General features: G+C 48.0%; 1 protein-coding gene across 1 annotated transcript; it reads left to right on the top strand.

Annotated features, from left to right (window-relative positions):
• The first annotated feature begins 982 nt into the window (after nt 1–982).
• On the top strand, nt 983–3,918 carry LOC114905185 (cathepsin G-like). The gene is given in 6 exon segments (XM_029239754.1): nt 983–1,018; nt 1,020–1,038; nt 1,777–1,921; nt 2,371–2,506; nt 2,655–2,909; nt 3,358–3,918. Coding segments are annotated over 6 exon segments (753 nt in total). The 3' UTR covers nt 3,520–3,918.
• The last annotated feature ends 8,743 nt before the right edge of the window (nt 3,919–12,661 follow it).

Below are 12,661 nucleotides of genomic sequence, written 5' to 3'. Positions count from 1 at the left end.
CTATAATGTTTTTCTGTGCCAACACAGTCTTCTAAGTATTTTTAAGAGTGTCTCACAGCCCCCTGTGTTACTCTGCAGGACTCTGCCGTGCCTTTCTCTCAGTGATGAATGCCTGGGTCCACTTCTTTATGTGTTACAGGGAGCACAGCAGTGACGTACCTCCTTCTTAGGAGCTGTCACCCCCGGGGCAGAGTTGGGATTAGGTTGATGGGACTCTTATACCATGGATGAATAGGATTTGAGATGTTTTTCCACCGGGGTCTGATGGCTTGCAACAAAATCAAGTCACTAGGCCTTTTCTGCATGCAGAGAACCTTCTGGGACATAAAGGCCTTTGCCTTGAGTAGGAAGCAGGAGAACAGAAGTCGTCCACAGTGTCAGGATTTCACTGAGAGTTTGCTGGGGCTCAAGTGACCTGAGAGCATAATGGTCAGTGGCAGAGCCTCATTCTTCCCTTTCCTTTCTCTGGCAGTGCCCTCCACACACTCAGGAGAGAGAGCTACTCAATCTGCATGACAACTTCTAGAAAGAAGTGGGAGCAGCAAGGGTCTCAACAGGGGGCTAAGGCCAAAGGGTGAAGACATGCAGGCTCCAGTCAATGAGGGAGAGGAAGGAGGAAATAGACAGCTCCCAGCTTTGATGCTTGTAGGGATTATTGAATTAGGTGGGTTTGAGGTTCTGGGACACAGTGACCCGGTCCCCATCCCTGTTGCCCTGGGTTCCCATTTCCACGGCCAGCAATGACTCAGCAGCTGTGCGGGATATTGCGCTGAAGCCTTGGGTTACTGTCTTCCCCCACATCACTGGCAGTTCGTGGGCAAGCCTCTTGGGCAGCCTCGGGTGATGAAACCTAGCACAGCAGCAGGAGAACGGGAATGCGAATTCTCAAGCCCCCACCCTCACCCTTCCTTCCTCTTTCAGGGGCTCAAAGTCTGGCAGGAGGAAGACCAGCAGCAACTGACTGGGCAGACTTCCCAGGACGATGCAGCCACTCCTGCTCCTGGTGGTCCTTCTCCTGCCCCCCCAGGGCTAGGGCAGGTGAGTGACCGTCCCCATCCTCAGAGGCCAACCCCATCCCATAGACTCTGGAGCCAGACCACTCAGGCACTTCCTAACCCTGTATCATTGGGCAGCTTGTATGAGTTCAGAGTTCCTCAGCTCCATCATCTATAAAACAGGAATTATGTCAGGCCTACCTCAGAGAGTTGACATGAGAGCTAAATGACTTAGTGTACATAAAATTCTTGGAGTCGTCCTGGCACGTACTACTTGCTATATAAACATGCTCTCTGAACTCATTCTGCAGCTCCTGTGGCAGAGCCTAGGAGATAAAGATACAGCAATAGCAGGCCCGCCGGCTCATCCTTAGAGCCTGAAATTCATGAGCTGGCCGTGAGCTGGATTCACAGGGATCTGGGAGACTCCCTGAGGAAGAAAGTACCACGGGACTTCAGGGAGAGGCTGCCCAGAGGGCTCCAGATCTGCCATCCCCACAGCAGAGGAACCTTCCTCATTATGGGAGGCTGCAGCTGGCCTTGCCTTCTGGGGAGGTGGGAGGGAGCTGAGGCTGGGATGGGGAGCCAGCAGCGTTTCCTGCAGAATCCTGGAGCCTCCCCCAAGGCTGGTGCCCTGCAGACCCAGTTCTCATGAACCACCAGCTTCTCCGGCCCCTGTAGCACCTCTCCTGCCTCGCCATCTTCTGACATTTCTGGAGCCACCAAGCCGAAGCCCACACACCTATCAGTGCAGAGATAAGTGCCTAATGCTTCCTTCCAGGGCAGATCATCGGAGGCCAAGAGGCCAGGCCCCATTCCCACCCTTACATGGCATATGTTCAGATCCAAACTCCACGTCTGCAAACTTGTGGGGGGTTTCTGGTGCGAGAAGACTTTGTGATGACAGCAGCTCACTGCTTGGGAAGGTGAGGCACTAAGGGGCTTCTGGGCACCAGCAGAGCAGGTCCAGAAGGTTTCATGAGAGGAGCCATTGAAAGCAGGGTTCTAGCAATAAAGGGGTGAAAAAAGAGCAGGTAGGGCTTGGGGAGCAGGGAGCAGGCCATTGTAAATGGGGAGAAAGGAGGACCTGATCAAAAAGAGCAAGATGGGGAGATGGAAGGCACGCATTGGGGCTCAAAATATGAATTCAAGCTCCTTTCTTATTGTAGGGGAGGCCAAATATAAGGTCGCTGGGTTTCCCACCACCCCCAGCTCAAGGCTGTGGAGACCAAGGGCATAGAGCCCAGTGCCAGAGCCCTCCCGTGTCCACCTTCCCTTGGCTGATGTCTCGCCACCCTGGGCTGTCGCGTGACCTGCATCGGGGAGTGCAGTTCCTGCAGCTCACACCTACCTCTAGGCTCCCTTTCCTTTGCAGACAAATAAGTGTCATCCTGGGGGCCCACAACATCAGGACGTTGGAAAGGACTCAGCAGCGCATACCGGTGCTCAGAGCCATCCCCCACCCCACGTACAATCAGCGGAACAACCAGAATGACATCATGTTACTGCAGGTACCGACCCACTGGTACTTCGCCCGGGCGGCTCCCTCCCAGCTTGGGGGACCAGGGAGGGGGAAGCCGAGCAGACTCCCAGGGTGGTGGTGGGCATGGGGTGAGCGTGGCACAGACAGTCCCTGAGTGCCTGCATGCTTCCTGCCAGCTGAGAAGCAGAGTCACACGTAATCGAGCTGTGAGGCCGGTGGCTCTGCCGCAGACCCAGGACAGCCTGAGTCCTGGGACCCTGTGCACCGTGGCCGGCTGGGGCCTTCTGGGCCTGAACAGGAGAACAGACGTGCTCCAAGACGTGCAGCTGGCAGTGCAGAGGAACGGGGAGTGCAGTAGACGCTTCGTGTTCTACACTGGCCAGACACAGATTTGTGTGGGTGACCCAAGAGAGAGGAAATCCGCCTTCCTGGTAAGACCACGGGCATCTGCCGACACTGTCCGAGACAAAGGGCCGTGGGCAGACTGGGCAGTGGGGACAGACTACATCCCCATGGCCTCAGTCTGGGGCCCAGAGCAGAGTGAGGTGGGGGACTTTTCCCCCGTCAATCCGGTCTCTGGGGGAATAGCAGGTGCACCAGACACAGGACGTACATGTGCAGCGTTTTCCTGGGGCCGGTGAAGGTACCTTGACCTGGGTTGTTCTGGAGGATAACCATAGCCAGGGCTGAAGCCCAGTGATGGAAAAATCCAGAAGCTCGACTTCTGCTCCCCCTCACCCTCCCATCTCACACACAGCCAGCAGTGGAAGGAGCCCACCCACGCCTGTCTTCTCTGAGGGCGGGCCTTAGGGCCGCAGGAGCGGGGAGGCCTGGAGAATGGAGGCCCGGCTTAGTGTCCCTTCCTCTGGTTGCCCACAGGGGGACTCCGGTGGCCCCCTTGTGTGTAACAACGTGGCCCAGGGCATCGTCTCCTACGGAAACAGGTTTGGCACTCCTCCAGCAGTCTTCACCAGGATTTCCAGCTTCCTGCCCTGGATACGGAGAACGATGAGACGCTTCAAAGAGTGGGGGCTGGAGTGACACCCCCTGTCACTGACTCCCCTTCTCTGGGGCAGAGCCCAGATCCAGGGCGGTTCCCAGAGCCTTAATAAACATCCACATCTAGAGTGGAAATAACCGATTCCTCATTTGTTCATTAAACATGATTCAATACACAGCAAATGTGTGCCAGGACTGAGTGTGAGCTCCTCCAGGAAATGGGGTCTCTTCCCCAGGACAAGTGAATCCCCGTCGCCCCCATCCTGGGAGTCAGGGTGAGCTTCTTCTCTCCTCCAAGCCATGCATTCCTCCATCTCCCCTCCACCCGCTCTGGGGAGTGATGGAAGGACCTATCTCTTCCCAGAGTAAGGCTCCTTATTCTCCACCCTACCAGAGACCCTCCTTTAGGTATTAAAGTGTACCCCCAAACTGTGTGCCACTGGCGTGGGTAGGACAGGCAGATCAAAGGAACGATTGAAATTCTATACAAGGCCCAATTGAACATATGGTTAACAATTCTCAAATCACTGAGAAACAATTAACTTTTAATAGACGACATTGAAACAAAATAGAGAATCATTGGGGAAAAAAGATAAAGTGGGGTCCACACTCCTCATCGTAATCCGAAATGACACTCAGATGGGATCAAAGATCTAAATGTAACAACTCAATCCATACGAGTACTAGAAGGAAAAAATAATTTACTTCCTTAAAAATATCTAACAAAGCACCCATATCAAAGCTGCGCTATTCACAATGCCCGAGAGATGGGAGCAACCCGAGTGTCTATGGACGGCCAGAGTTTCTGAAACCTTTACCCATACCAGCCCTGACTGTACTATAGACCAATGTTCTCATTTTCAATGTGATGAGGGTCTCCTTCTGATTTCGTTACTCTAAAATTATACAATACAGTATGTTGCCTAAAATAACTTGACTTTATACTAAAGATTAGCTTATGACTGATACATCAATATTATATTCAAATAATAGATTTCCGAAGTCACATAGCTTAAAACCGTGCTTTTAACACGTCAAGGTAACTGTAAAGAATCAGCTGGGAAGTTCTTCTCTGTTCATCAAAATGGTAATTACTCCTCGCAGTGGGACATTTCCCACCTGAATTTTTGCAGTTTCCGTAATCTTGAATAATCACTGAACACATATCAAAGCGACTGATATGCAGAAATGCTTTGGTAAATTTGATCATTCTTTGATAGCTATTTCTTGCCAGAAACTCATTTGCCTAACATTCAGTGTAAGTCATTTATCAACAAAATTTTAATCAATAATACATCTTTGAAATTACTCAGTCATTTTTCCTATATTTGCTACCACCTACCCATAGGAATTCTCTCTTGCTTGTATGTTCTGCGGGAAAACAGTCTCATTGTTAATTGTTTGCGTTGGCAGGTGGAAAGAATACTTGACGATGGAGGGGGGAGGAGAGAGCTGTGGAAGAGCCCTCGTCCAGCCCTTCCTCTCTGTGACATTTACTTAGAGCCCCAGAGCACCGCCCAGGTCAGGACTCAGTCCCCAGGAAACTCCCAGGGCAGACCCATCTCTCCTCTAAGCCTCTCCCTGCCAGTCAGCACTTCCAAGGCAGCTCTCTGCCTCCAGCGGCCCTGCCAGAAACGTTTCTACAGACCTCACCGTGCTCACCTCCAGAGGACAATTCCCTTCATGACCATCCCAGAAGCCACTTCCACCGCCTCTCACAGCTCAGCACCCTCCCCCGATAAGTAAACCGCAGCAGCAGAGCTTTGGCAAGAAACCATTTTGCACACCAAAAGCTAGAGGAAAAGAACACAACTCCTCCCACTTTCTTTCTCCACTTTCCACCTCTGTGCCCTGGAAGCCCTACTGACTTGTCTGGAAAGTCACAAAACCATGGCAAGCTCATGGACAGAAACCCCACCGGGAACTTCTCTCCTGACCCCATAGCTCAGGCAGACTTCCGGTCCCCCAGAGGCCTGGTGCCTGTGCCCTGGGGCAGAGCATCAGAGTCAGGAGAAGCTAGCCACTGGCGATTTGTCATAACTATAGCAACGTCACAGAAGTGAGGTCTGGTAACCTTGATAATGGTTGTCTGAGTTTGTCTGGGAAATGGTGGGTGCCCCAGGGGAAAGCCACCTGAACCTCGGGTTGGAGAAGAGAGGGCAGCCCAGGACTGCCTAAGGAAATGTCTTTCTTATAGAAATGTGAAAAAACTCTCAGAAGTGGATGAAATCTTCCAAATACATTATGAACCATTTCAAGGTTTTAGTTGGCATGACCCCCAGAACAACTAAAATACCCATTAGACTGATACCCTATTATGATTACGTTTTCAAGTTTCTGCTGAATTTCCAGAAGTATAATTTCCTCTGGCTACAGTATGATTCACTGTTTTGTGTCTAGAAAAGTTCTATATCATTTCAACAATCCAGAAAAGTTGCCGTGTTAGTGCTTGAGTGTACAATTACAACGTTGACTATTAGTATGTGTTTCAGTCGTAGCCAGCCTCTGATATGGCCTGAATGACCTCACCTCCAGGTATTGACACTGGAGAGTGAAAGCCTTTGCTGGCATGACAGTCATCACTGAGATTTCAAATTCCCAAGCAAGGAGAGACCAGATGACTAATGAAAGCCAGTATGAGTGCACCCACCTCACCTTTTCTACCACAAATAATTGTGAAGCATGGTGCCCAAAACGTCATGGAGGAGGAAACGATCCACAGCAAATCCCTGTGGGGAAAGACAACCCACATCCTGATGCAGACAAAAGACCCAGAACAGGTAAAACGGCAAGTGCCCCATGGTCTGCAGGATGGCTCTGGTAGACCAGCTGTTTGTCAATCGAGTTTCATCATGTCTCATGGTTTTCAAATTGTGGAACTGCCTAGAAGGGAAAGAAAAGAAAGAGATCAAACCTCCACCCCACACCACTTAATCAGAGCTATGCATCTGTTTTAAATATTTGGCATGTGTCCAAATTTTACTTAAGGAAAATATTCATGACTGGAGAAAGAAAAATTTTGAAATACACTGATAGACACTAACCATTAAAACTACGAGGCCAGGTAGTGACCAACACAGCCATGTGGCGTGTTCTCCACAGGAACTGGACCCCGGTCTCCCAACTCCCAGCTAGCACTCTCTGAATCAGAATGTTCTGTTCTTCAACTGTATTCTCTTCCAGTCCCTCTGGCCACAGGGCCATTCAGCCTGCTGCTCTTAGATCTATTTGTATTACGGGACCAAGTGATCATCCCATCCGTACGTCTCAGTAAATTGATAGTGTTTGACTAACCTGAGTTTCTTCTGGAATCTCTGTATCCTCTCTTGTGGAAATTCTCCTCAGAGCCTAAGGCTGGGACCTCCTAGACCAAGCCACAAGTTGAGTGTTCTCAAGCCTCATGCCGAACTCACCAGTCAGGCAATGAAGAATACCAGACCAGTGGGAGAAGATCTCATCCTCCACTCTAGGGAGTGGCTCCACTGAGGGTCAGGACGAGGGATGTGGTTTCTGGAGGCAATTCCGCAAATATTTCCTCTGCATCCCCATTCTTCTCAATACAGTGAGTTTTATAGAAAGGCCAGAGGGGGATGCCCAGGTGGGGGCAGTCACTTTTAACTGGGGCTCTTCTTTCCTTGAAAACAAGAACAGAGGCCCTCCCCAGGCTTCAGGCATCTTTCAGTTGTCCCAGATGCCGTCGATACTCCACCCAGATGAGGAAATTTGCTTCTCATTTCTTTCTTTAGCTTACAAAATGGCCAAAAGTATGGAGCGTTAGGCCTCTCTAGCGTACCTGTACATTCAGGAAAAGGTAGGAGGAGCCTTGGCTTCAATTTGGTGGTCAGGGGCAGAAGGATGAATTCAGGCAGGCTTGTTTGTGATGACTTGCCCCCTCCCCAGCTCTCCCTTCATCCCTTCTTTTCTTACAGTCTCCATTTGTATAGGTTTTGTCTACTACCTATTAAGGTGTAAGTGATAAATGAGGTATAAGACTGATGATATGACCGTGCTCAAGACTCTTGCATTTATTTAAGAATCTCTTGCAAATTCATAGCGACACAAAGTAGAATGGTGATTCCCAGGGGCTAGGGGGAAAGGGTAATGGGGAGTTACTGTTTAGTGGGTTCAGAGTTTCAATTTGGGAAGGTGAAAAATTTCTTAAGATGGTTAATGGTGAAGGCTGCACAACGATGTGCATATACTTAATGCCATTGAACTGCACACTTAAAATTGGTTAATAGGTAAATTTTCCATTAGGTATATTTTACCACATAATTTAATTAGTGATTTAAATAGTAATTTAAAAAAAGAATCTTTTGCAATTCAATTGAAAAAAGCCCTAATGGTAGAAGATGTTATTTGGAGAAAGCGGTCAGCTACCTCTTCTGCACATGGACAGCACTGTTGAAGCTACTTTTCCCTTAAGAACACTTAGGTTTCTAGATCAAGGAGAAGAGGCCCCATGTCTGAATGATGTCATAGACCCCAGAAGTAGCTCCATCCCAGCACTTCTCACATGCGAACATAACACAGAAGGAGCAGCTGTGGGAGAGAATGAGCCAGAGGTGCTATCTGAAGAGAGGGCTGGACTGGAAATAAAATGATGAGATCTAGGATAGAAGGGAAGTAGGCATGGGGGAAATCTTGCCCATTCTTCTATGATACTTTATCCTACTTGGAGTTCACTGAGCTTCTTGGTTTTGAACATTAATGCTTCAGGGTTTTTTTTTTTTCCCATCAATATTGTGAAATTTTCAACCGTCTCCCCTGCTTCTGGGACTCCCTAAACATATGTTGCATGTAGTGTCCCACACATCTGACACCCTGTTCATTTTCCTTCTTCCTTTTTTACTTCTGTTCACTGAAAAGTTCTGAAGCAATTACAAATTGGTTAGTGTTAACTTCACAAGAGCAGCCAGCTGCTCTTCTGGAAGGATCGCCAAGCTCAGACACAGGTGCCTTTTGCCCTTGGTCTGTGCAGCAGAGCTAGCTGTGGGTCAGGTGAGGTAGGAGGAGGGGGCGAGTGGAAGGAGAGCAGAGACAACGGCTGATCACTATTACGTGCATCCATGGGGAACCCTGGAAGAAGGGAGGCCTGAGCCATGTGTGGGGTGGAAGTGTAGTCCAAGGTGGAGTCCAAATAGCTCAGAGGAAAACTGCCTATCAGAAAAATGTGAGAGCACTGCCAAATGCACAGGAAACCGGCTGCAGAAACTGTGAAAACTCTCATGGTTCTATGTGACAAGATTCGTTAAAATGATAAACACCTGCTTTGGGCTAAAATTATAGTCTATCATCGTTGATTTTCTGTACTTCCCAAACATCATAAATAATAGTTTATAGGTGCGTTAAAGACCAGTGTGTCAACACAGTTATTTAAAAAATTACTGCAACATTGCTGAGCATACTTGTGGTTTGCAAATTGGCGGTGGGGAGGAGAGGTAAATCATCAAAGGTAAGAGGCAATATATCCCCTTTAAGGAACTGTCATTCTTGAGGCAGAGAATGAAAATGAGAAGATATATGTTCTACCTTGTGGGTAATGACTGAGCCAATGATGCAAAAACAGCTTAAACCTTATGTTCAGTTTGAGATAAGATTCTAGAAGTCTTCTCATGTCTGTACGAAATTATAAAAGAACAAATAGAAGTAATCTAAGCTGTCTGGCTGATTGCCTGTATTCTAAGTAGGATCATAGCTTGGAACTTGCCCTTCTAAAGGCTGACAACCCTAAGCACCTGTGTGCAGAGAACTGCGTGAGCAAATATGCCTGGTTCCTCACCAGGAGCAAGGAGCCTTGGGGGGCAGAACATTTGCCCACATCATGGTCTTCCCTAGAGCCCAGATTACCTGGGCCAGGTGGGAGAGGAGTGACCTGGAAAACTTAGAATGAATGACAAAGTTTGTTTATCCTCTTTCCGTCTCTACCTGATGCTTCCCAGCTACTTTAATATTGGGGTCTTTTAAACCTTTGAAATATCAACAAGTTGAGAATAATACTGGCTTTATAAGGGCTACCTGGAACTGGACCACACAATAAACTCAGGTGCATTTGTCTGTCAAACCCCTCTTCTTAAACTCTCCTATTCTGTCATCACCTTATCTTCCTGGTACTCTCATCAATACCCCACCTCCACTTCATCCTCAATCTCTGGTCCTCACCCCCTTCCCCAACAGTTTGCAGTTGCCTGAAACTACCAAGAAATTGATGGATGGCTAGGCTCTTGGCTAATGTGTTTTAGGAAAGACTTTTTCTTGGTACTTTTGCATTTAGAACAACAGCTTCAGCTATCAAAAAAAAACTCCGAAGCTCTGCAAAGAGTATAATTGGATAGTTGTATGCTTTTTTGTTTTTTTTTTTCTAGGAAGTAGACAGTTACCTAATGACAAACAAAAAGCATGGTGGAGTCAGATTTATGCTCTTGGAGGATTGAACTTAGAGGAAAGGGACACCATTTCTGATTAGTGCCCAAACCCCCCAAAGCCCTTCCTCCATTCAGAGTTCAGGATTTTCTCTAGGTAAACGTGATCATGCTGACTACCAAGGGCCCAAGAATGGGGTTCTTGCAACACCCTCACCATACAGGCTTTTCTGATGAAAGCTCATGTCTTGAGAATCAGTAGAACCAGGAGTAAATTGGTGGGCCCTGAGCCTGCCCTTTGAAACTCAGGATTGCAAAAACCTGGAAGGAGAAGTCACATGCCACTTCAGGCCTGCTCAGCTTTTCAGAGAATATGCTGCTGCTCCTGTGCTTAGTGGCCAATCTCCTACCTCCAGGGCTGAAAGAGGTAAGTGACTCTCCCTATCCTCAGAGGCCTGGCTTATTCCAGCAGCAGCACTTCCCCAGTGCCCCAGCAAGACTATTGCTATGATTGTTCCTTGCCTCAGTCCATTCCCAGAAATTTGCTAAACCCCAGACCTGCCACTGGGTATATAGTGCACAGATTACAGGAAAGACTTCCACGGAGACCTGGTGGGTCTTCTCCTCTCCACAGGTCACACCTTGGCACATGGAAAGTTACTTATAATTAGGATGGCACAGGATCCTGGTGTGGAGGGAAAGCTGAAAATGAGGCTTATAACTTCCCATTCTCCAAAGCTAAGAGTGGGTTGCTCTATCCCAAGAGCTATTGTCTAGACCAAGAATGAAAGAGCTATCTTACACTGTTTCCTAGATGTCACCTTCTCACTCTCCCCACTTTCTTGATCCACCCTGCTCCACCAGGGCAGATATATCCAGAACCTAAGTGGGCCTCTCAGTGTTGCCTCACCACTGATCATGGCCCTAATGGAAGCTGGCTTCCACCCAGGCCCCCTCCTCCCATTTCCCAACCTCACTCTGATTTCTAATCCCGTACATGTGTTCCTCTTTATCTTGATGGCTAAATTCCTTAAAAAGATAAACCTGTGCTGAGGTTCAGGCTGCATTAGGACCAAAAGCAATTTGGGGGACTGTTCATTCACTTATCCAACAAGTATTTGTGGGACATTTACTATGTGCCTGACTCATGATGGGGGAGAAAGAAGCCAGAGCATTCCGCTCCATGAGCTCAAATTTTCAGGGTTTAGAAACCAGTCTCACCTGGAAGTAAGCAGGGCACAGGGGGTCTGAAAATCTCGGGGACAAAGAAATAACCAGGGTAGGTCAGAGAGATTTATTTCCAGGTCTTCTAGATGGTTTATCTGGAAGACAGATCCCTTCCCCTTCACATGTATTTGAAGTGCTCCAGAACAAGGGCTGAGCTCCTCATCTCTACAGGGAGATAAGAGCTAAGCAAGGAAACAGGTCATGCTGCAAGCCCGCCGTGCTGCCCAGGGAAGCCTGGAGCCCCCATCTCATTGTGCTGAGTCCCTGAAGACCACTGCAGACTATCCTCCTCTGGACATCCCATTGTTTTAGGTCACGAGGCAGTGCCCGTCCTGTTTCCTATGAACAGAGAGATCCAGGGAAATTTTCTCTTTCAGGAGAGATCAAATGAGGCAGAAAGACCAGACCGCAAGCCCCACCCTACATGGTCTCTGTATGTTTCTATGACAACAAACAAGACTGGAGCAGATGTAGGGGTTTCCTGGCATAAGACAACTTCCTGTTGACTGCGGCTCACTGGGACAGAAGGTGAGGAGCACAAAAGAGTCTTGCCTTTCTGGGAACCCATAGTACCATCCCAGGGCTTGTAACTCAGGAAGGTCCCTGAGCAGGCAGAGCCAATGGCTAGTCAGTGGAGCCATCTGATCTGCTCCCGCCAGGGCAAAGTGAGTGTGGGATACTGGGCGGGGGGAGTGTTTGGAGAGAGGCCTGTTAAATTTACGGACGGTTTAGTAATGTTTTGTACAACAAAACAGTGGATTATAATGTAGCCTGGGAAAATTATACTTCTGAAAATATGGTGGAAACTTGAAAAAGCAATCTTATTTTTTAAAATTTATTTATTTATTTAGGGCTGTGTTGGGTCTTTGTTTCTGTGCGAGGGCTTTCTCTAGTTGTGGCGAGCAGGGACCACTCTTCATCGCGGTGGGTGGGCCTCTCACTATCGCGGCCTCTCTTGTTGCAGAGCACAGGCTCCAGACACGCAGGCTCAGTAGTTGTGGCTCACGGGCCTAGTTGCTCCGCGGCATGTGGGATCTTCCCAGACCAGGGCTCGAACCCGTGTCCCCTGCATTAGCAGGCAGATTCTCAACCACTGTGCCACCAGGGAAGCCCTATTTTTTTAATTGAAGTATAGCTGATTTACAATGTTGTGTTAATTTCTTTTGTACAGCAAAGTGATTCAGTTATACATAAATACATTATTTTTAAAAAATATTCTTTTTCATAATGGTTAATCATACGATACTGCATGTAGTTCTCTCTGTGCTACACAGTAGGACCTTGCTGTTCATCCATTCCCTATATAATATCCTACATCTGCTAAGCCCAACCTCCCACTCCACCCCCCCCCCCACCCCCCCCCCCCTGGCAATCACAAGTCTGTTCTCTATTTTTTAGTCTGTTTCTCTTTCGTAGATAGGTTCATCTGTGTCATATTTTAGATTTCACATATAAGTGATATCATATGGTTTTTGTCTTTCATTTTCTGACTTATTTCACTTAGTATGATAAACTCTAGTTGCATCCATGTTACTGCAAATGGTGCTATTTCAGTTATAAAAAAGAACAAGTGGTATTCTATTGTATACGTGTAC

Source organism: Monodon monoceros, unplaced genomic scaffold (assembly GCF_005190385.1).
Source record: "Monodon monoceros isolate NGI ecotype Baffin Bay Population unplaced genomic scaffold, NGI_Narwhal_1 Super_Scaffold_21, whole genome shotgun sequence".
Classification (NCBI taxonomy): domain Eukaryota; kingdom Metazoa; phylum Chordata; class Mammalia; order Artiodactyla; family Monodontidae; genus Monodon; species Monodon monoceros.
This window is presented reverse-complemented; position numbering and strand designations above follow the sequence as displayed.